Here is a 21,972-nt window from a genome sequence, read left to right as displayed (position 1 = left end):
CTGAAAGGGGATATACTTTCCTTTTCACTGTAGAGCTGTGTGAACTTGACCTTTTGCTTTTGGGGTATAATTGAATTCTTTCTTCTGCTTTTGAATGGCCAAAATGTGTTTTGTTAGGTCACAGAGAACTTGATCTTCTCCTCCAAAATCAAATCATTTCATCATGACGGTAAAGTAAACATTTGTGGAACAAAGTTTGAGGAACGTCCTCCAGATCAGACTTATCACCCTGTGAAAATATTTGATGAATTGTGAAATAAAAATTATGACCAAGATGACCCAGATCTATTTAGCAGCTTGTGATGTGTCTAATAAGAATCCAAAACCTTTTCAAAACTAGAGTTTTTCAAAGAGCTGATTGATGTGGTGAATAGGACCCTGTTGAACCTTTCTGAAACATGCTGCTGGCTTCACATTTAAGATGGACATACAAAAAAAAAAAAATGTATACAATTTCAATATTTTTCTTTTTGAAGTCTACCTTTATTCACATTTTGCTCATTGTTCAAGCCTTTTTGAAAATGGGGTTGGACAATAACCAGATTCATACAAGTTTCAATGTAACGCCTCCAAATTTTCAGTTAGTGCAGCCGCTTTGACTCCAGCAACCTACGCATTGTGGGTTAGCATGTATGTGTGCAATCACAAGGGTGCAATTTCGCTGGTAAAGTGAGCTTTAACTCAACAAAACTCAATTTCAACACGCTGGTTTGATTACACAAGCATTAGCTGGGTATTCTACACGTTAATACTTTGATCAGTAAAATAACCGGATAAGTAAAGTCTGAGGGAAAGCAGATGATCCCTTATGAAGGGTAGAATCATTCAATCATGCCCTTTACTAATGCAGAGGAACACGCCTCTAGTTACAGAGCGGCTTCAACTAGAGGAAGTGAATATATCACCAGTGTGTCTGTCTGAAGTGAAGCTGAATATCATTAATTATACTAGCATTTTACCATAAAGCTACGAACACTGTAAAGTGTCAAGAGTGTCAAGAAACCATCTGTTCTGTGCTTCTAAAAACTACTGCACATAACAGACTTCAGGTGCCAATTTAGAAAAACAACCTTTCTGAATCAGAATGACAGCTGACTTGGTCTGAATACAACATTCAAGCAGATGACACTGGGACACTTCTCTCCCCTTTCTTAGTTTTCAGCCTAGTCTCTTGCATTTACTCATGTAAAATATTAAGACATGCACTTTATCAACTTGATCTCAGATAGCTTCTGATAAATGTCTCTAAATACTTGCATCAAGTGCAGTAAAACTAAATTAATTTGAGCAATTTGTACAGCAGTTTACAAAAGGTCAGGGAAAAAAGTTTAGTATTAATCTCTTATAACACTTTTACTGAAAAACAGTTATTGCTGTATGATGCAATTTCAATAGAAATAAAAAGTATAACTTCTCATGCAATGCTGTGTCATACAAAACAGTTTGCCACATTTTCCACATTCTTAAGTCTATCACAGAGACCCAAGGGCAGTTCATTTTCACATTATATAATGTTTACCTAAATTGCTAATCAACCTGCCCAAAAACAAAGAAAAAGGTAGACAGCAATGCTATGAAACACTGGAAAGAGAAAAAGCAAGAAAGAACATTTACACATTAACATTTACATTACTTTCCCTTTAAATCTATATTATATTGTATAATATATACTATATTATGTTGTATCCAGCACATATTATGTTTTAACATTCACAACCCATCTAAGCATCTAGCACTGAAACTTGGCTATCCGCCAAATAGTACTGCAATATCATTACTGTGAAAAGAAAGGTTAACACTGGTTCGTGCTTGGCCAGAAGCTATAGCGTTCAAACATGTCATTTTAACTAGAACTTCAAGGTGCCAGCATTCAAAAAAAAAGCACATGCTTTTCACATAACAATGCTTAATATAATAGTTAATTATCTCAGGTAGGTGCAACTCCTAGCTGGTCAATGTACAACTTCTTTATTTTAACAACAGCTGACCTGAGCTGGAAAAATTACACAAACCAGCTTCATACCATTGGCAAAATTATCTAAAAGAAAGCAAAAGTCCACTATCATAATTGTCCTTCAAGTGATTTCACTATTGTTACCTTAAATGCTGGAACCAATAAAAATGATGAGTAGCCATTTTATCTTTATATCTCCTGAAGTTAATTGTTGATAGTCCTGCAGTCTCAATGCATAAAACTCTCTATACTGTTACCCCTCTGAAGACGAAAGCTATGACTCAGGAGGCCAGTCCCATGGTTCAATTCACACTTTAAAGCATCAAAGCATTTATAAAGAATTTCAGCCAGTCTGGGAAGATAAGCTAGAAGTGCACATTACTCACTGTTATTGGAAGGAAACAAAAAAAAACCAACATTTTTTAACAGGCTGAGACAGTCATAGTAACTCAGCTCAGCCTTTCATTGATTTAGCTGTCAGGACCGAGTCTTTCCAAACTGTCACAGATGTATCATTAAATTGAGCCGCTTTAGAATAAGACCAGATTTAGACTGTTTCTCTGTGAGCTAGCATTAACAATAAGTTGATTTAGACCATAAACGGGCCCCAAATAGATTTGACAAATCTTGAAGAAGTCCATCTCTCCATTTTTCTAAAGCTATGACATACCTTGCAGACAATACTTGATTGGAACTGAGATTACTCCAGCAGGACAATGACCCAAGGCATAGCTTCAAACTATTCAAGAACTATTCAGAGAAATGCAATAAAATGCTATTCTCTCTGTCCGTGTATCATAATGTATCATACCTCACAGCTACTGAGATGTTTGTTACATAAGGAGTACCTGTCAAACTGAGTGAAAGGCTTCAGGAAGCATGTGGGGTAAAGTCTCCAAATAACCTCCACAAGTTACCAGCTAGAATGTCAAAAGAATCTGGGTGTACTCTGCATCTCTGATCACCGGCATTTCTTCACTGGCTCTTGGTTTAAAATTAAAAAAAATTAAAAAAAAAAAAAAAAAAAATCACAAATAGCATTTAAAATCCTTTTCCTCATGTACATAGACTTTAATGAACAAGCTTGATAATATCTTAAGCTGATTCCACACATGAACTGAGAAAACTGTCAGAGGAATTGTCCAAAGCTCTCTCAGATATAGGACACAGCAGGAGATAGTTCACATCAGCCATGCCCTCACTACTGGAAATACTCCATTTGGTTCAAGCGAGGGTGCTGCTGGGTAGCGTGATCATGAGAAAGGACACAAGACAAGAGACGAACTAGGAAGTTTGTCGGTCAGAGACTGTTGAACATCCAATCAAACCATGTCAGACGTTTTACATTCTGACATGTTTTTCCACTGGGTAATCTCTATAATGCTATAATGCATGAAAACAGCTTTAAAGACTTATCATAATATCATCCTAGTAGAGCTCTTTGTTTTCAGAGTGCAGACTTCAAGAGTATCCAAATTAGGGCAGCAGGCAAGGCTATCAGGATCCTGTGTTGTGGAACCAGCTCCCAGTTTGGGTTCAAGAGGCAGACACCCTGCTCTACTTTAAACAAGCGGCCTAAAACTTCTCTTCGGGGCAAAAGATTAAATTAAACTTAAATGAACTGACCCTAGCCATTTACTGAATGGTACAGTATTAGTCTGTGTGCAAGAAAATACAAATGATAGCGAGCATAATTACCCCTGTGGCTCTTGGGCACAGTTTTATTATCAGCTTGTTGGTGTTTGAGAGCCTTCAACAGTTCCTGTTCCCAGTTTTTGCCATCATAACCATTAGCATCTTGACAAAATGCCTTTGTGAGCTGGCACAGTTACAGGCGAAACAATAAGTAGAGATGTAGGCCAAGTAGTAGGCTACACTACCCTGACCCTGTTTCTTAAAAGCAGGCAGTCACTGCAACGACCGCAAATGACGAGAAACTTATGACCAGTTAATCTTTCACTATATGTTCAGCATTTTACATTTAAAAGCAAACCTAAACCTGAACAGTTTGGAGAATGGTACAAGTGACTCAGGTTTGAGCGAAAGAACAACACTCAAAGAATATTAATTTAACAGAAGTTGCAGGAAGACAAAAACCATTAATCAAAAATAATCAAATTAATAACACAAGTTTTTCTTTTGTTTTTCCTGGAATGTTTGTTCTCTGACAATAATTGGAAGCTTTAAAACTAACTTTCAATTAAAACAACATATGCGATTACATCTAGGCTACTGTGTGTGCAACAAGACTTTAAGTTGGATGTGTTGCCTGCTTGATAAATGTATTCTAGCCACACTTTGCCAATTGTGCATACAAGCTGATTAGTTTACAAATAAACTTGCAGAATCTAGTAATTCTAATAATTGGAATTGTGCTCACTGAAGTAAAACTTGTATAAACAATAAAGCTAATTGGTTATTCACTGCTGTGTGTTACAAGTCTACATATGGTGATCGCCTGAAATCTAAGTTTGCTCACTTACAAAGAAATGAACAGTCTCTAATTTTTTGGTAGTTTCATTTTAATACAGAGAGAAAATATCAACCAAAAATCCAGAAAAATACATTTCATTAAAATTAAATATTGCTTTTAGTGTCATTGAGTAAAATAAGTATTTGATACCCTACCAACCAGAATTTTGGCTCCCACAGATTGTTTGTGGGCACACAAATTACAATGAATCAATTACAGATACTCCCGACTTCAACTAGTTGTGTGTATATAACACACGCGTCCACAGAATCAATTTCTTCCATTACAACTTCTCCACCACCATAGGTGAGACCAAAGAGCTGTCAAAGGATGTCAGGAACAAGATTGTAGACCTGCACAAGGCTACATGTGCTAAAAGACCATCTGCAAGAAGCTTGGTGAGAAAGTGACAATGCTGGTGTGAATATTTGGAAAGGGAAGAAATATAACACACTTAGAAACACAGTCTCCAACAACACCATTATCAACACACTATACAATAAGTTCCAACCGTTCAAGAAAGAACTTGTACAGGTCCAACTTAAGTTTCCCAGTGAACAGCTAAATGATTCAGAGAAGGCTTGGGAGAAAGTGCTGTGTCCAGATAAAAATCAAGCTATTTGGCATCAACTCAACCTGTCGTGTTTGACGGAAGAGAAACGCTGAGTATGACCCAAAGAACACCATCCCTACAGTCAAGCATGGAGGTGGAACCATTATGCTTTGGGGCTGTTTTTCTTCTAACGATACATGAAGACTTGAAGGTACATAAAGGGCGGGGCCATGTACTGTAAAACCTTGGACTTCCTACCCTCAGCCAGAACACTGAAGATGACTCATGGATTGGTCATCCAACATGGCAGTAACCTGAAACATGCCACTAAGGCAACAAAGGAGTGGCTAAAGAAGAAGGACATTAAGGTCATGGATTGGGTCACTCAGGTACATGTATTGCTTGAGGATCAAATACTTTTTTCACTCAATGACATTTAAATGAATTTATAACTTTTCTGTAATATGTTTTCGTTTTTTCTGGACTTTTGTTTGATATTTTCTCTCTCTGCATTAAAATGAAACTATCAGAAAAAATAGAGACTGGCTTTTCTTTGTAAGTAAGCAAGCATACAAATTCAGCAGGGAACAAAGTAATTATTTTCCCCACTGTACTCCAGAGGTAGTTAACCACTAAACTGTCATGTGGAACAAGTTTCCCTAACCACACTCCTGAAGTAGGATGTGACACCAGGCGACTGTCCCCACCCAGTGCTTATCAACACTCCCATTAAATCTTTTTAAAGCAAAAACAGGAAAAACAAAGCACACTTCCTCAGAGATATTTCATGTAACTACAGTGTCCCAAAATACTATATCTCAAGCTTTTAACTGTCTCTAAATTCTTGTTATGCAAGACATTATATCTCTCAGATGACACGCATCTCTTTCAAACCCTGTTAAATCCTGAGGCCATCTGCCTGTTTGTCAACAAACAGCAGACAATGAGGCATGATGGGTCCATTATCTGACCTGCTCCAGGGCTAAATAAAGACACTGCATAAAGAAGGAGAAAACAGGCATTCCAGCTGTGGCTTTTTAAACCCACTTACACCTATAGCTCATCCAGACTAGCTAATCCCGTTTATCCTCAAGAAAACTCACTGTGGTGATTTCACTGTTATTTCTATGAAAAAGACATGACTGCTAAAATGGTGCAATGAACACAAATGCCCTCTTTTGTTTAGGGAAACAAAAAGACCATTTATGGAAACAATGAGCACTGAATATTATTCTGAAAATAAAATAAACAGACAGTCATGCTGACAGTCAACAGTCCTATACCACTTCAGACTACCTTCAGATACAGAGATGCAAGAAGAAAGAGGTGTGACCCTGAAATTGGGCTGATGCGACATATAATGGAGAGAAGCAGATAGCATTTCATTCATGTGTCAGATTAGAGGGCTCTTTGTTACTGCCAGAGAGGGCAAAGCATGCCTGGAGAGAGCACAAGCATCGCCCTCACTCTTACAGCTTTTGTGCCAGACTGCGTGCAAATGAAGGGAGAATGTGCGTGCGCTTGTGGGCAACATATGCACACAAGCAGTGAATTATGAAAAAGAAAAAAAAAAAGACTCAAGTGTTCATATTAACACTTGTCTACCATCTTGGGGATTATCTTATTGCAACCATCGCTAGTTTCTAGTAAGGGCAAAAATAGCCTGTATCTGCTGATAAGAAAGATAAAGCTACTAAACTCAATTTCACAGTTTTAAAGCGTGACACATAATAATTCCACAGAACAACTACTTTTCGTGATTTATTCCTGCACTGGTAAGTAATAAGGGTCCCAAGCAGCCTATTTAAAGAAATAAAAAGGGAAGATGCAAGTTTAGAACAATTAATTTCACTTATGACAGCCTATCTCAAAGGAGGATCCTCTGTGTCAACATCAGTCCCACAGATGATAAAGTGGGCAACGAGGCACTATCAAACAGAAACTGCACATGTTCAGAAGCACAAAGACAAAGAAAGAGACCTTAAAATATCACTGAAGAAACAGAATAAAACTGATTTGCCTCGTTGACACAACTAGAAATACAGAATGCCTGGAAAACAGTAGCCTCGTAGAAGGGAAATTAAATGCAAGTAGATATCATAAAAAAGGATAAAGACATGCCCAAAAAGAGGCCATCTAAGCTATAGCTACAGCTAAATACAGATTTAATACATAGTGTTGCAGCAGGTAGTTCAAATACAGACACAAGACAAACTGAAGCACATGGACAGACAAATAACAACATTCCACATTTTAACATTTGAAAAAATGAAATGAGAAACTTCAACTTTATGAATGAAATTATGATTTTACTATATGCCATCTTCCAGAAAGCCCTGTAGCATAACAAGATCACTTTGGTTAATGAAGCCCTGTGGCACAGACTGCATTTTCAGATGCATGAATAAACCTATCCCATATTTAATAAATCATAACTAAATAGAAACATCAAAGAGTTTTATTTGTGGCTTCTTTCTGCTACAAGCCTTCAGGCTGTAGTTCTTTGTGATAAACACAAATACTTTGATGTGATGCATTATTTTCATAAAGGAAATCAAAACTAACACTTAAATGATCATAGCCAGTGTATTCATATAGTTGTGGGCTGCATAGCTGTCTGCCATCGGCTCTATGACCTTGTATTCAGGTAAAGCCACCGTTACATTCCACACCACCAACTCACCCATCTCCTGTGTCACCTAACAGAGGAGCCATGATTCCAGCTCAGCCTGGCTCCTCTTCACAGAGCGTCACATTAGTCAGTGCTTTATTGGGCCTAGGAGATTACCTACCCTATGTAAGGCAGCGGTATACCTCTTTCATTCTCTTATATTGGGATAACTGCAAGAGCCCCAGCGTCCCACTGCTTCATTTTAAAGTGCCCATGTATTAACAGTATTTACACCCTCTGAGATGTCCATTAAATACAATAAACCCTAATGAAGGAATACTGATGTTGCCTAATTGCAGCCTTTTATTTCCTCATTTATTTCTATCCTATGTAGCAACATGTAATTATGTGTGATTATGCATTACCGGGCTGTCTTGGCAAATCTACAATAAAGTCTGCTAACTAAAAGAGAATTACATCAGCAGACAGATACAGACAGTAACGTTTATTACTGGCTCGACTGAGAATTAACACCCCAGTCTGCAGCTCTTTCCAGCTTTCAGCACAGTTTCAGTTAGCCAGAACAAAAACAAAACAGTGGCACTTCCTGTAAAGCTGTGGGCAGCCACTTAAAGCACAAGGGCTCAAACAAACTGACTCTACACTACATGCCTTAAAAAGGGGGGAAACAAGTGTAAACGAGTGACTACTAGACAAAGTCAAACATTTACTCAAGCCCAAGAGACCCACACATTTTCCCCCCTCAAGAGTTGGCATGGGGCTAAAACACCAGTGACCATTGGACTTAACATTTTGACAGGAAGCCAGATATCAATATCTTGGACTTGCTAAATGTTAAACTTTGTTCACCAATTCCTCTGTGTTTCAAGAAGTGTCATGTATAATCTGTAATCTAGTGGGCTGAAAACTGTAACTCAGCTTCCCTTTGTCCTAACCAGTGTGGTTTGGGTTTGTTTGGTTTTTTAAGCCCACTCATTGGCCAATAGAGCAGGCTGTAACACTTTGGCAATGATTAGTTTCATTTCGTTTTAAAGAAATATTAATTACTTTTGTTTTAATAGTTAAAAGGCTAGAAAACATGATTTAAAAAAATGCTCAACTAGCAATTTGTGTGGCCTGTTGTCATAATGTGCACAAATCATCATGTTGTGCAACCAATAACATCTTGACACAAGTGCTTTCAGTTTCTCTGGCTCCATTCAGGGTGGCTGCTGCTATGCTTTAGACATGCAAAAAAAAAAAAAAAAAAGTGGACACCTGTTGAACTATTATGAACATGTACGATCAACAGTAATAAGCACATAAAGATATTGTAAAAAGAAAGTATACCATCTTTCAAGGTCTGTGGCTTTATATATCAGGATATAACAAAAAAAATCTGTTGCTTAGTGGGTCTGCTAAAGAACAGAGTTACTATTTAATTCCTGCTAATCAAATTAACTGATCACTACTATAAAATCAGAAGTTTTGGTAGTTTGTTGGTCTGGAGCATTCAGCTGTGTGTTATCACAATGCCAAGGAGCAAAGACATCCACAGTGATCTCAGAGAAGAAGAATTGTTGCTGCCCATCAACCTGCAAAGTCTAATAAGGCCATTTCCAAATGATATGAAGTAATTCTGCAATGGAAATATTATTGACAAGTACAAAACATTCAAGACTGTTTCCAGTGTTCCCGGGAATAGAAATCCCAGTAAATTGACCCCAAGGTCAAACGTTATGCTGCTTTTGGTTTCTACCTTATTCAGAAGGGGTAGCAACAGCAGGTAGCCCTGCATATTTAAGTTAACATTTTAAATCCCAGAAAGTTGATTCTGTTTCAGTGAGAGGGAAGTCTCATCAATCAAGTTTCCTGACATCTTCACTCCCAGCTGACTGAACATTAAGTCCAAGTGTATACCAAAGTATTCTATAGTCATTGATTGGGAATATGATCCCAAACACAGCCTCAGATCTACAAGCAGAATGGCTGAAAAAGAAAAGAATCAAGGTGCTACAATGTCCCAGTCAAAGTCCAGACCTCAACGCAATGGAAATGCTGCAGCAGGACTTTTAAAAGAGCTGTGTATAAACAAATGTCTGCAAAACTCAATGAACTGAAGCAACGCTGTAAAGAATAGAGGGACAAAATTCCTCCACAGTGATGTGAGAGACTGAAAGTCATACAGAGAAATATTACTTCAAGTTATTGCTGCTAAATGTGGTTGTACAAGCTACTCAGCTCTTCATTCACCGCTTCGCATTTTGGCTTAGCTTTTGTTAAATAAATAATGACGTGGTGAAATGTGTCGAGTGTTGTTGTTCATCAGAGGTTGTATTTAAATTATTTTAAGACCTGGTAAGAACCAGATGATTTTTTAATTACGTCTCAATACATAAAAACTTAGAATTCCCATATTTTTTCTTTACCATAAGTGTAAAAGCCACTGCAGAGGTAATCCGTTTATAGCAAAAATATGCCCTTTTTTGCACATTGTTCCTCTGGCTGTGTGCAAACTTGTGTATTTGATTCAGACTCTGGAAAAATAAAAACTTGCCATACTCAGATGCAAGAAAATAAAGAAACAAAACATGTTTATGCTGTGAAATTCATCCCTTGTATTACACCAGTGCTGCTTTAAACAGATTGAATTTGTTAGCCAAGACAGGTCCAATGAGCCATGACAGGGCAAGACTTCATAGGACCAAAATATAAAAAACTGTCTCTGAATACAGATATTGTACTCTGCCACACAGATTACGGGTTTTTTTCTCTATTTAAAAGTAAACTTGAATACCGGATTATGTATCAACAGTTCAGCTGTTGCACTGAAAAAAGTTCAGCTCTCTATTCTCTGGCCTGCTCATCTTTACTTTCACTTTTAACTGACAGCTATATACCCCTTGAACCTTGTATCGAGATAGCGTGAAGCAGATCGACCAACTGAGAGAGGGGGGAAAAAAACAAAACAGTGTAACATTCAGACTGTGACTGTGTGAAGCAAACTCTTTTTTGACCCCCTCTTTAGCAAATTCCTGACTCCAGGCACAAACAGGGCCAGCACATGAGCCCGTTTTTCAAAAAACAAGTGAATAGTGGTGTTTATAACCCAAGCCCACGTGCTGCGAGTCATCACAACCACTGCTGATGAGTTGTGACACAGAGAGACAATACTCTTGGGGAAACCATGTAGTATTTAATCACAATGTAGGGCTCTGGCAGATACTACCAAAGAGAAAACTATGACCACTGTGATAAATCAGATTATCATGTGGAAAGCTGTAGAATGTTGTAAGCATAATGAAATGCACAGCACCTCCTGAAAAATGACACTGTCCATGATAAAAATGCAGTCCAGAAGAGCTGCAGTGAGACAGAGGAGCCTGTACATATCATATTTGTGCAATGATGGCTTCCTCAGCTTAAAGGGGAAAAAAAAACACACACAAAAAAAACAATTGTACATATAGTCACTGGAAGCTGCTACTAAAAACAATACTTCCCCGTGATACTGCGTTTACATTGTCTGCTTTTCCAGTCAGAAGTCCTCGCTTGCAATCACATGTCTGTCTAAAATTAATAATAGCAACAGACAGACAAAACTGGACACAAAAAATAAAGAAATAAATGAGGAAAAAGCAAAAAAAAAGCTTTGCTTTTGCAGCATCCTGGTGATAAGCTGGCAATACACTACAAACGTGTCCAATCAAAGTAGGTCAGTGTAACATGGGTCAGTATAAGAGTGGAAAGACAAGTTAACTGATCACTTTTTGTCTGAAAGGCATTTAATCATCATCTGCTTTGTTAATCAATTCACTGTTTAGTTTTTCTTCTTGGTTAAATTAAGTTTTCAGGCTCTCAGCTGTGCTGATATTTAGCTGATGGGATAGTTTGTGTTTAGTAGTGCTTACAAATATCCCGCCATGAGTCAGACATCTACTTGCAGTTCATTAGCCTCCTCTGTGGGGGTTGGCGTTGGGAGTAAACTATATGACTATAGGCGAGCCTCCCCTATCTAAAGGATTCCATTGTTGTACCACTGTGACAAAGCAGTTTTGCAGGTTCTACCTTCACCTCTCCTCCCTCTCCCTTCCTCCCACACCTCACCAGTGAAAGCTGCAGTTGAGCATGCTCCCATTCATCACGGTAAGTTTCCTTGTTACTGGTAGTTTCATTCATTCTCATGCAGACACCACAAAGTCACTTTGTGAAAGGCTTTGTGGCAGGCGAGGGCTATCAGTGCTGCAGACAGGCCAAGCTGGGGTAAGTGCTTTAAGGTGGCCAACAGGTAACAGACAGATAAGGCACCCAGTATGACTGACCTGGATATGTCACACACACACACACACACACACACACACACACACACACACACACACACACACACAAAAAAGCGCTGACTGATTTGCTGCTGCTGCCGCAGTATTTTCTCTGCCACGATTATTCTCACATTGGTCATCATGTCATGTTCAATAACAACCTTAGTAACATGTTTTTAACACTGATAATTACATGTGTACATGCAGGGGCCCAATAAGACAACAGAACAATGCAGCATAAGAAACTGTATGACATCCATGTCTAAATAATGAGAACCTGCTCTGATGAGCCCAATCACTCCAGCTATCTGTAAACAACAAACCAACAATATACCATTTAATTTACAGGGCAACATGGATAATAAGGGTTCATTAGAGAGAGAGGTCCTATAGCTGTGTCTCACTGCAGTTTCCAGTGTAGGCTGCTTGCCTTTAAGTCAATATGGCCACACTTAGTAGTAAAGTATCGATTTTGTCAGTGCTGACAGACGATCAACGCCTTTCTTTTATGCAAATATGGGTGTAAGCCAGACTTTCCCAAAGATTCACAGCCAGTACCACAGCGTGACAGTGCTATCTATGGCCTATTCTGAGCCCCATAATCAGCTTACCAGGTTGAACACCGTCTCCACAATGTCTCGGTTGGAAACTTCCCCAACTTCCACCAGGCCGGTGAGCACGGCGAATTTCATTCTTATCCCCCTGATAGGCACTCCGGGGTTGAGCCCCACGGCGCCAGGTCGCCCGTCCTTCCCTTCACCTGGCGGTGCAGCGCCCGCTGTCTCCTCGCTAGCCATTGCTAAGGAAGCGGACGGGACAGGTGGCGTTCACAGGTAAGGCACCTGTTCACCTCCAATGGTGACAGTGGAGCCGATGTCAGAAGAGGGGAAAAAAGGGGGAGGGGGGTTTATCTCCCCTTCAGCTGAGTTGTTGACAGTCTATAGGCACATAAGCAAGACGTTTCCCTCCCATCCAAAAACAGAGCCTCGAAAGTGGGTAAAAAACGAGAGAATTTGATGACCGCTGACACCGCGAGGCTGGAAATGTCAGTGCTCCTCTCCACGGTGAACTACTCCTCTGCCCTGCTCTGTAACTTGATGCCACACGGAGGGTTTTACACTGTTAAAAGCCGTGGAAAGTGTGGTGCAGGTAACAAGGGGAGAAGCAGGTGAAGAAGAGTTCGCCCTTTTACCTGTGTCCTCCCGTGCTCCTGTGCACAAACGGCAAGCGAGGATACTTTAATATCTCCGCACAGCAGTGGAAGTTGCTATTGTCACTGAGTCCACTCACTTGACAGGTAGCGCTTGGCATAATAATAAAAAAAAACTCATAAACTGAATGGAAGCAAGTCCGCCAGCAGCTCCGGAGAAAGCCGACAAAGAGCTGAGGTCCGCTCGGTGACCCCCTCCTCCTCCTCGGGAAACTCCGCACACTTGGCTAAATGGCAACGTTGACCCAGCTACGCTGCATTTGCTTCCTGATCTACCCCGGTAGCTTCAGCTCGTCACCGCCATGACAGTATAGCCCTTGAGTGAGTGGCGCATGCGCAGTACACAACTGGGGACTGTTAAGCTCAGTGGCAGGTGTGCAGCTCAGGTGGTTTTCTAGCACCGTGCACAGGGACTGTTTAAATCAACAGCGTGTGAACTGAGTTACTGCGAAACGTTAACGGTTTGAGCCCTGCCGCTTAGAAATCCTCTTTAAACAGGCTCCACACAACAAAACTCGCGATTTCACAGTCTCTCTACACACACACCACATCATTAACATCAGTAACACAAGGAGGCAAAATATAATGCACAACAGTAGTCCGCTAACCTCAGCGAGAGAGCTACATTATCACCGTTCAAGCAATGCCAGCTCAAATTAATGTGGGACTATAAGCTTGGAAATTTTGCGTCTGAGCTGTGTCTGTCGCACAGTATGCATATTTACACATTACAGGTTACTGAAAGTGTCTTTGTTCCGTTTTCGGGAAAAGCAGTTTGCTACCCTACCCTCAGGACAATGCACATGTCACGTGAACCCAGTGTAAACTACAATGCTGAAGGGAGGAAGGCAGGACGTATAATAGTAAGCAGATAATGCTGCACTTTACTTTAATATTTCAAAAAGTTACACAGAGACCATGGGGCTGTTTATGGTAATCCAGGTTTGACTGTATGCTGTGTGTCAGCATGCATATAAACCTCAGGGGGATATTACTCAAATACTGTACTTGAAATGTGGCTTTATTTTGAGCATGTTAAAAACATAAGGAAAAGAATAATCACAATGTATAACTTTACATGTTGAAAAAGGAGCAGAAATAAGCCTAATTCTATTAAATCCCACCCCCTTTCCACAAATAGTAACAACAATCATAATTTTTTCTTCCTGTTTATGCCTTCTCCTAGAGATAGAGAGAAAAAGCAATTAAAATAAGGTAGGGCTTGTACAGTGTACAAGACAAGTGCCTGCTACATACACACAGAAAAGCAGTAACTGTAACACAAGCACCAACAAATCATGTTCTGAGTGTAGGAGTGTTAATTTAGAAAGCTTATTTACAAACTGTCAATGTAAATCACACATCATATAATGGATGAAAAGAGGATGTTATAGCTTAAACTAACACAACTAACAAAATGAAAAGGCAAACAGGAAATACATGCAGAACGACGTTTTGTAGGGCACAACAGCGCACACTGACAGATGTGTGCATCCCGCGGCGCTGAAAACCAAACATTAAAGCAAAGTGACGGCTCTGCTTTGCTTGCCTTTTCAAATCACCGCCACAACCATAACCCCTGACACGTGAGGGTTTTTTTTTTGCATGGCTGAGGAGAAGAGACAAAACTCTAATCAGACGCAATCAAAGCAGTCGAAGTCAAATAATGCCCATATTTGATACTATCTGTCTTCCCATCTCTGTTCTTTCTAGTGACTTCACATTAGCTCTGCGGGATGGATGTGCAGCCATGAGTGTTGCCACAGAGGCAGCTGGCGTCACCGTTCCCGCTGACCTCCCAGTAAAGTGTAGCTGAGCCCTCAGGGACCCTGGGAGTCATGGAAGCCAGCAGCACCACCCATGAGATGCAGGCCTTGTCTCTGATTTAATGACCTCAAATCAGCAGTCGTGTTCACTGAGCCCAAAGACTTTCTTAAATACGACCTTCAAAAAAAAGAAGAAAAAAGAACAGAAAAAGAGCAGAGAAAGCTTTTACTGACCTTTAAACTGAACTGTGCCTTCTTATTCTCCTGCAGGCTTTATACAGCTAATGAGTGGACAAGTTTGTGACACAGCGCCACCGTAATCGTCTCTTTCTCCCCTCTTGCTGCCATCCTGTTGGAAGCTCTTATTATCTCAGAAGAAGATTATAACATCTGCAAATGATTTAGTGTCAGAGATTGCAATTAAACTGATGAGTCCTTGTTAAGAGCTCAGAGTGTGTCAGAGCAACTCTTTGAAAAATATCTTTTTAAACCATCTTGAAAGCAAAGATGACTAAAGTAATGACGGCAAATGTAATAAGCTTCTCATCCGAGCCACAAATGTAAAGTTGTTGCTCATGCAAACAATACAGCAGAGGCTGTAGATCAGGGGTGTCAAAGTCATCGTGGGCCACATACAACCCTACTTTGATCTCAAGCGGAACAGATCAGTGAAACTCTTCTTTCTGTCTATCTGAATTTAACTGCACATTTAATCCCTGAGATATCTCAATATAAGAAAAAGAAGTGCAATTTCAACAGTAGCTCTCAGTTTTCTTTACATGATAAAGAAATGCTGCTGTAGTAAATGAAGCAAACCCATCAGCGCCACTCTTTAGACTTAAATTGTAAGAAATTAATATGTAAAATTACAGAAACAAGTCTGGTAGCTCATTGATAAAACTGCCCTGTAATTATAAAGCAGAAAGTTATTGTCAATTCACAGAAAAATGACCTGTTTTATTTATTTATTTTACATTGGACACTTTGTAAAAAGAAAACTGAAAAAACAACCTAGAAATTTCTATAGTTGTGAAAAAACGTGAACAGGTGAAATATATCAGTAGATGGAAAAATGTATGGAGTATGTTGGAGTTTTTGCTGGACTGATTTTGACCCCTGGGCCTTATGTTTGACACACCTGCTGTAGATGAAATAAAGGCAAAAAATGCCAACATAAATCAGATTTTGAATGAGAAGACACAATAAACAGCTGCCATGTCCTTCAAATAATTTTTGCAAACACTTTCTGTGGCACTAGGAGCTGGATTTGTCAAAGTACTAATAACCTTGCTGGCATATTAGGAAGAATTAAGGAGCAAGCCTTTACATAAAAGAGCACTTGTTTACCTGTTTTACATTTGTCAATATTGGTATATGAAAGATGAAGTCCACTAACATGTTTACTTTGTGTCCTCCATCAGCAAACGACATCTTCCACAGAATAATATGACCTTCATACAGGTGGAAGATTACAGGACTATTATGTTAGGCTTTGTGGATAAATGGATAAATAAACTCCCAAGTGTATTTTCCCAACAGACAAAATTCTTCCCTTTGTTACAGTAATAATGTGGGTGAAAAACAGGCAGCACGCCTATCTTACCTGTTTGCACACCTTGAGACTAGTTCATCCTGTTCAGAGATCTGGAAGAACTCGTCTCCCAGTTAAAAAAAAAAAAAATTTGGTGTGGATCACTTTTTGCTGGGACAAATGACACAAATTACTCAATACAAAAATGTTGTACTATTATCTTTCAGCATTTGACAAATTTTACTTTGAAAACTGTTGTTCCCTATGGCTGTAGTTAGTTATGAATTATTGTTGAGCTTATTAAATTGTTTTTCAGCTTCCATTTATTTTAAAAAGATTACTTAAAAAACTGTTTTTGCGTTGTGGTCTTCTATAATCTGCCAGTAATCAAGTACTTTTAGCAGGCCAGGCTATTTTATGTTGTTGTATTTGGATATCAGGCTTTAATACTAAAATGATTGTGGTTTCTATATGATTTTTATTTTATTCTTATTTGCTTGCTTATCGTTGTAGTGGTGGACCGTCAAACTGATTCACCCTTTCTGGGATAAAAAAAAAAAGTTTCCTGAATGTGGAATCTGAAATCTTTTCAAGCTTGATTAGACTACCTGTGGTTTACACTAATAGAATTAAATGGGATGACCAGATCCCAACAAACTAAATGTAGGGCGAACACTGTGTTTGCGTGGGGCAAAGTGGGACAGGTCGACGATGCTGAATTTTATTTCAGTGTTTTTTCAGCCGCCGTTCTGCCTGGTAACAGTTTTTGGCTTTCAGTTGTATATGTCAATAGACTGATATACCTTTTTTGAGGCATGTCTGACATTTTGGGCAATTTTTTAACCAATCATGACAAATAAAACTGTTACTTCACACTCCTGTGTGAAGCTAAAAAATAAATAAGCTCAGTTTGTCAGTATATACTATGACTTCATTGTCTTTGTAGTTGTTTCTGTCATATTCAGCAGAATCTGCAAAGTTTGTGACTTTTTGATTTGGTTACTGTTCCCTGATGAGTATGGCATTAGAGAGGCTGACCTGACTATAATTTTAAAAAAGCCTTGCCTTCACATGCTTTAACTTTAACTCTTTATTATACACATTGGGTAAAAGCCGGTCTCTTAGAAAATGCATGTCCTGCAGAACCGGTCAAAGTGTGGGACACTGTCTGAAGATGTGGGAGATGGGCACAAGGGATAAAAATGCTGCGCAGTGTCACATAAAGCGGAACGTCTGCTCACCTTATTGCTGCTGATTTCAAAACTCTATTTTTTAATGTAGTTTGTTAGTTTCCTCACGAGCGGGTTAGACTGTGCTTTCACCGGCAGAGGGAGACAAATGAAACTGCAAAAACACTCGCGAGATGAGACAAATCTCACGACCTCCGAGCCGTCTCTTTAATTCTCGCGGGATTTCCGAGTTCCTCCTCTTTCACTCCCTGTAGCCAACATGGCAGTCGGCAAGAACAAGAGGCTGACCAAAGGCGGCAAAAAGGGTGCCAAAAAGAAGATGTAAGTTGAACATTCAGACATTGTTGTGTGAACAACACTTCGCTCTTTTCGTTGGTGTCGTTTTGGTGTGAAATGGGTGAAGGATGAAGCCGATTTTCAGTGGATGTTAAGCCGCCAGTGCTAGTGTCGGCACCGCCGGCCCCAGTGGCGCTTAGCTGTAGCATGATGTCTCCTTTCATGCTCTTAGACTTTCTGTAGTTAACTTGATTTTATTATGTGCGAGCAGCTCATTTGGAGTATCACTAGCGCAAGTAAGGGAAAGCTCAAGTAATTTGGTTGCCAGCGAGCGCCTGCAATGTTATATGCTAAAGGCTACTGAATGTTAGCTTAAGTGTAGGCGAGCTTGTCTGGCAACATGGCAGTCAGATCCTACGGCTAAGAGTTAATGTATCTAACTTATAACACCATGTGGTGCAGACGATCAGTACGACCGAGCTAGTCCGTTAGGAAATCGTGAAATCGATTAGTGTAGTGGTTATTCCACGGTGTCTGCTAATCCGAGCAGTGTCCTTTCTCGTACTGGTATTCAAGCATGGCTGAGATGATTGTGAATTAATACTTTCTACTCTCCTGCAGTGTGGACCCTTTCTCCAAGAAGGACTGGTATGATGTCAAGGCACCAGCCATGTTCAACATCCGCAATCTTGGCAAGACCTTGGTCACCAGGACTCAGGGAACCAGTAAGTCTGCATTGTGTGAAGGCTGTTGTATATGTTGTATGCTAATGTTGCTTTCTGTAAAGAAGTGTCATTCTTTGGTTCAGTGGAACTCCAGCAGTGGTAGTAAAGATAAGCTTTAGAGTTGTGTAGGTGATGCTGTCCATAATTATCTCAGTGTCCTTGGTGTACAGTGGCAATGTGTGATGACAAACTGTTTCGGTCCCAAATGATGGCCCTGATTACTTACGAGATCAACTGACTTTCCCATTATCAGTACTTACTTCAGCTTCCAGAGACTTTTCGTTACCTTTCAACCTTAAACTTTTTCCGTACCTTTTGTAACACACAGGAATCGCCTCCGATGGTCTGAAGGGACGTGTGTTTGAAGTGAGCCTCGCTGATCTCCAGAACGATGAGGTGGCCTTCCGCAAGTTCAAGCTCATCACTGAGGATGTTCAGGGCAAGAACTGCCTCACCAACTTCCACGGCATGGACCTGACTCGTGACAAGATGTGCTCCATGGTCAAGAAGTGGCAGGTAATGGTCACGTTTTTCACCAGCGGTGCCAGATAGCTGATGATGTCACTTATGCCAATGTGTTTGTTGAGATTTGGCTACAGGGCAACACTATATATGGTCTTGGCGTCAACATTCAGGTTTGTATACGGTATATTTACACTGTAGTGTGTTAATATTGGGACTCAAGACATGCTGCGCCAGTTTAGAAGTTAAAGAAAGACTAACTTTAAGACCAGTATAAAGGGGAAAGTAATCGAATGTAATTTGGTATGATTTAAGAGTTTTTAGATATACTTCTTTAATATACTGTCTTAGAAAAATTACAAAACAGGAGCGTTGAGAAGTCAATATATTCACCTATGCTGCTTGGTGATGGAGAATTCTGAGTACTGGCATCCTCACAGGGCTTTTTGTCAGTGCCCTTCAGGCTTTCGTCACTGCTCTGCTGGGAGATTGCACAGTTGTTTGTGTACAGTCTTTCACACATGCGATATGCAGTGCTGAGGAAGGGCTCCTCATTATTTTTGCAATAACCCTCCACCTTTTCACAGCATTATGTGCTGTTCTTGTTTCAGAAGTGAGGGAAGCCAGCAAGGGATCTCTTCATTGTTTGTTAATGACATGAAGTTAATTCTAACTGGAGGGTCAGTGGCTTAAATGTTGAGCTGCTTTTGAAATGTGTTGGCAGTTAAAGTATCTGAAGCGGTCAACCACTTCAGTAGTTGCCAATAATAGTGAGCTGGTGAATGCAAGCAATGTGGACCATCGCTAGTTAAAAGTCCATTCACAAAACTCTCATTTGCGTAAATATTTAATAAATTCAGGTTCACAGCGGAGCTTTATCCTGTCCCAGAGGCAGAGTGCACCCCGGACAGGTCTCCAGTCTATCACAGGACTAACATGTTGTTTGACTTTTGCTTGCATGAAATTAAAATGATAAATAATGTTAAGAGGTGTGTACAGTCATCTGATCTGTAAATTGTATTTATTATTTTGGCCCAAGACAGCAGTTTTGAAAGTGTTAGGTCTTCTCATTGTTCAGCAGACGATGGTAAAATATTTTGGATTTGAGTGTGTCGGTCATATATTCATAATGTAGTGGTGTTTACAGCAATGGTAGCAGCAACGTCTGAGTGCACCAATGCTCTTTGAAACACAAGCAACAAAGTGTCATTTCATGTTGGCTCTTCCAATGTAAAAATCAAAGGCCACTTTATTAGATACAACTGGGATATGTAGTGTGTTCAGGAGCTGTGCTATTCGTTATACTTTAAAGCCTCTCAATGTTGTATGTTGGACTACTACATCTGAGATTTCACATCATTTTATCTGCTCAGATGGCATACATGTGGACAGTGAGCAGTAGAATCATAAATTGTGTAGAACAAAACTGAAAATATAGAAGCTTTCTAAATGTAGAATATGTGGCAGAGTTGTTGCATTAGACTTCACAGCTGTGCCTTGGCTGACAAGTGTACACCTCAAACCATTTACTAGTGATTCCAAAGCTTCCAGATTAACAACACTTTCAAATTGGGTTTTAATGTGTTTTGGTTCGGAAAAGGAAATGTGAGAAGCACATTGAAGGAACACAAGTAGCTAAAGTTTGTTACAGACTGATGCATTTAAAGGTGGCACTGTTATTGTAATAATTATTATCTTTCTGCTCAGACCATGATTGAGGCCCATGTGGATGTGAAGACCACCGATGGGTACCTTCTGCGTCTTTTCTGCGTGGGTTTCACAAAGAAGCGTGCTAATCAGATCAGAAAGACCTCCTACGCCCAGCACCAACAGGTCCGTCAAATCCGCAAGAAGATGATGGAGATCATGACCCGTGAGGTTCAGACCAATGACCTGAAGGAAGTGGTCAACAAGCTGTAAGTCACATTTGTTTCTGATTAAAGCACAGATGGCATTATTAATTTAAGATTTAGATAATTATATCTGAGTGCTCTCAGGTTTTGTGTGTGTCGTAATCGATGATTTTACATTAATGCGTTCGCTGTTTCGTATTCCAGGATCCCTGACAGTGTTGGCAAGGACATCGAGAAGGCCTGCCAGTCCATTTACCCTCTGCACGATGTGTACGTCCGCAAGGTCAAGATGCTTAAGAAGCCCAAGTTTGAGTGTAAGTAATGCACAGTAGTATTTACAGGTAGAGGGGTTTCTTTTGTTTGTGGGAACACGTGATGACAAACTGTTTCGGTCCCATATGACCACCTGATTACCTTCTATTGAGATCAGCTGATGTTCCCTTGCAAAATGCTTGTTTGACAAGCAGGAATTCTTGGTCTAAATGAACGAAATGTTACTACTGTATCCTTGTCATTGCATATGTAAGATAAAAACTGTCATTTTCAAGTTGTTAGTACAGGTTTGATCAGCCAGCCAAGTTAGTTAATTTCCCTGTCCTCCCTTGCAGTGGGCAAGCTGATGGAGCTCCATGGTGAGGGTGGTGCCGCTGGTGCTGCAAAGGCTTCCGGCGATGACACTGGAGCCAAGGTGGAGAGGGCTGATGGCTATGAGCCCCCCATTCAGGAGACAGTGTAAAAACACCCTGATTTGAATAAAAAATGTAAATGACCAACAAACTGTTCTGTTTCTTTGTCAGTAAAGTATTGTAGTCATTCAGAGTCGGTACATGTAAGGAGGGGATAAAATGCTACAGAGTCCAGCACCCTTGAAGGAACTGGTCACTAGATAAAACGTGGATGCTGCAAAATTAGTGCATTAGGTTTTTCGATTGTTTGTATAAAAGGTAATGGAGCTGAATTTTATGTACTTTAGTCTGCAGTGTAGAAACTTCCTGTATTTCCAGTATCTGTGGTAAAACTTGGAGTATGTATAAGTCCTACAAAATCAT

The 21,972-nt window shown here is 39.9% G+C and overlaps 2 protein-coding genes and 2 non-coding genes across 11 annotated transcripts in view; 3 read left to right on the top strand and 1 right to left on the bottom strand.

Moving 5' to 3' along the window:
* The window catches only part of lrba (LPS-responsive vesicle trafficking, beach and anchor containing), a 178,403-nt gene extending 164,972 nt beyond the window's left edge, over window positions 1–13,431 (bottom strand). For all 8 annotated transcript variants that reach the window (XM_063476071.1, XM_063476072.1, XM_063476075.1 and 5 more), the window contains exon 1: window positions 12,522–13,431. In XM_063476071.1, the coding sequence (XP_063332141.1) occupies window positions 12,522–12,707 (186 nt within the window). In that variant the 5' untranslated portion in view covers window positions 12,708–13,431. The remainder of the gene's footprint in view (window positions 1–12,521) is intronic.
* Window positions 13,432–17,805: 4,374 nt separating this feature from the next.
* Window positions 17,806–21,700, top strand: rps3a (ribosomal protein S3A). Its single transcript, XM_063476070.1, has 6 exons — window positions 17,806–17,928; window positions 18,505–18,608; window positions 18,937–19,124; window positions 20,778–20,986; window positions 21,128–21,237; window positions 21,532–21,700. Exons 1-6 carry the CDS (start codon window positions 17,867–17,869, stop codon window positions 21,657–21,659), a joined length of 801 nt encoding a protein of 266 aa, XP_063332140.1. The 5' UTR covers window positions 17,806–17,866; the 3' UTR covers window positions 21,660–21,700.
* LOC134630107 (small nucleolar RNA SNORD73) lies at window positions 18,783–18,850 on the top strand. The gene has a single exon (XR_010094173.1). It is a non-coding gene; the product is annotated as a small nucleolar RNA SNORD73 (small nucleolar RNA).
* On the top strand, window positions 21,291–21,361 carry LOC134630108 (small nucleolar RNA SNORD73). Its single transcript, XR_010094174.1, has one exon. It is a non-coding gene; the product is annotated as a small nucleolar RNA SNORD73 (small nucleolar RNA).
* Window positions 21,701–21,972: the final 272 nt, after the last annotated feature.

This window comes from Pelmatolapia mariae, linkage group LG6 (assembly GCF_036321145.2).
Source record: "Pelmatolapia mariae isolate MD_Pm_ZW linkage group LG6, Pm_UMD_F_2, whole genome shotgun sequence".
Taxonomy (NCBI): Eukaryota; Metazoa; Chordata; class Actinopteri; order Cichliformes; family Cichlidae; genus Pelmatolapia; species Pelmatolapia mariae.
Note: the sequence above shows the minus strand (reverse complement) of the source record. Positions and strands in the feature narration are given on the sequence as shown.

Excerpts from the sequence above, each read along its gene's own strand:
- rps3a (XM_063476070.1), top strand. The coding sequence starts at position 17,867 with ATGGCAGTCGGCAAGAACAAGAGGCTGACCAAAGGCGGCAAAAAGGGT. Across the intron at positions 19,125-20,777 it reads CCATGGTCAAGAAGTGGCAG|ACCATGATTGAGGCCCATGT; the intron begins GTAATGGTCACG and ends CTTTCTGCTCAG. Across the intron at positions 21,238-21,531 it reads TAAGAAGCCCAAGTTTGAGT|TGGGCAAGCTGATGGAGCTC; the intron begins GTAAGTAATGCA and ends CCTCCCTTGCAG.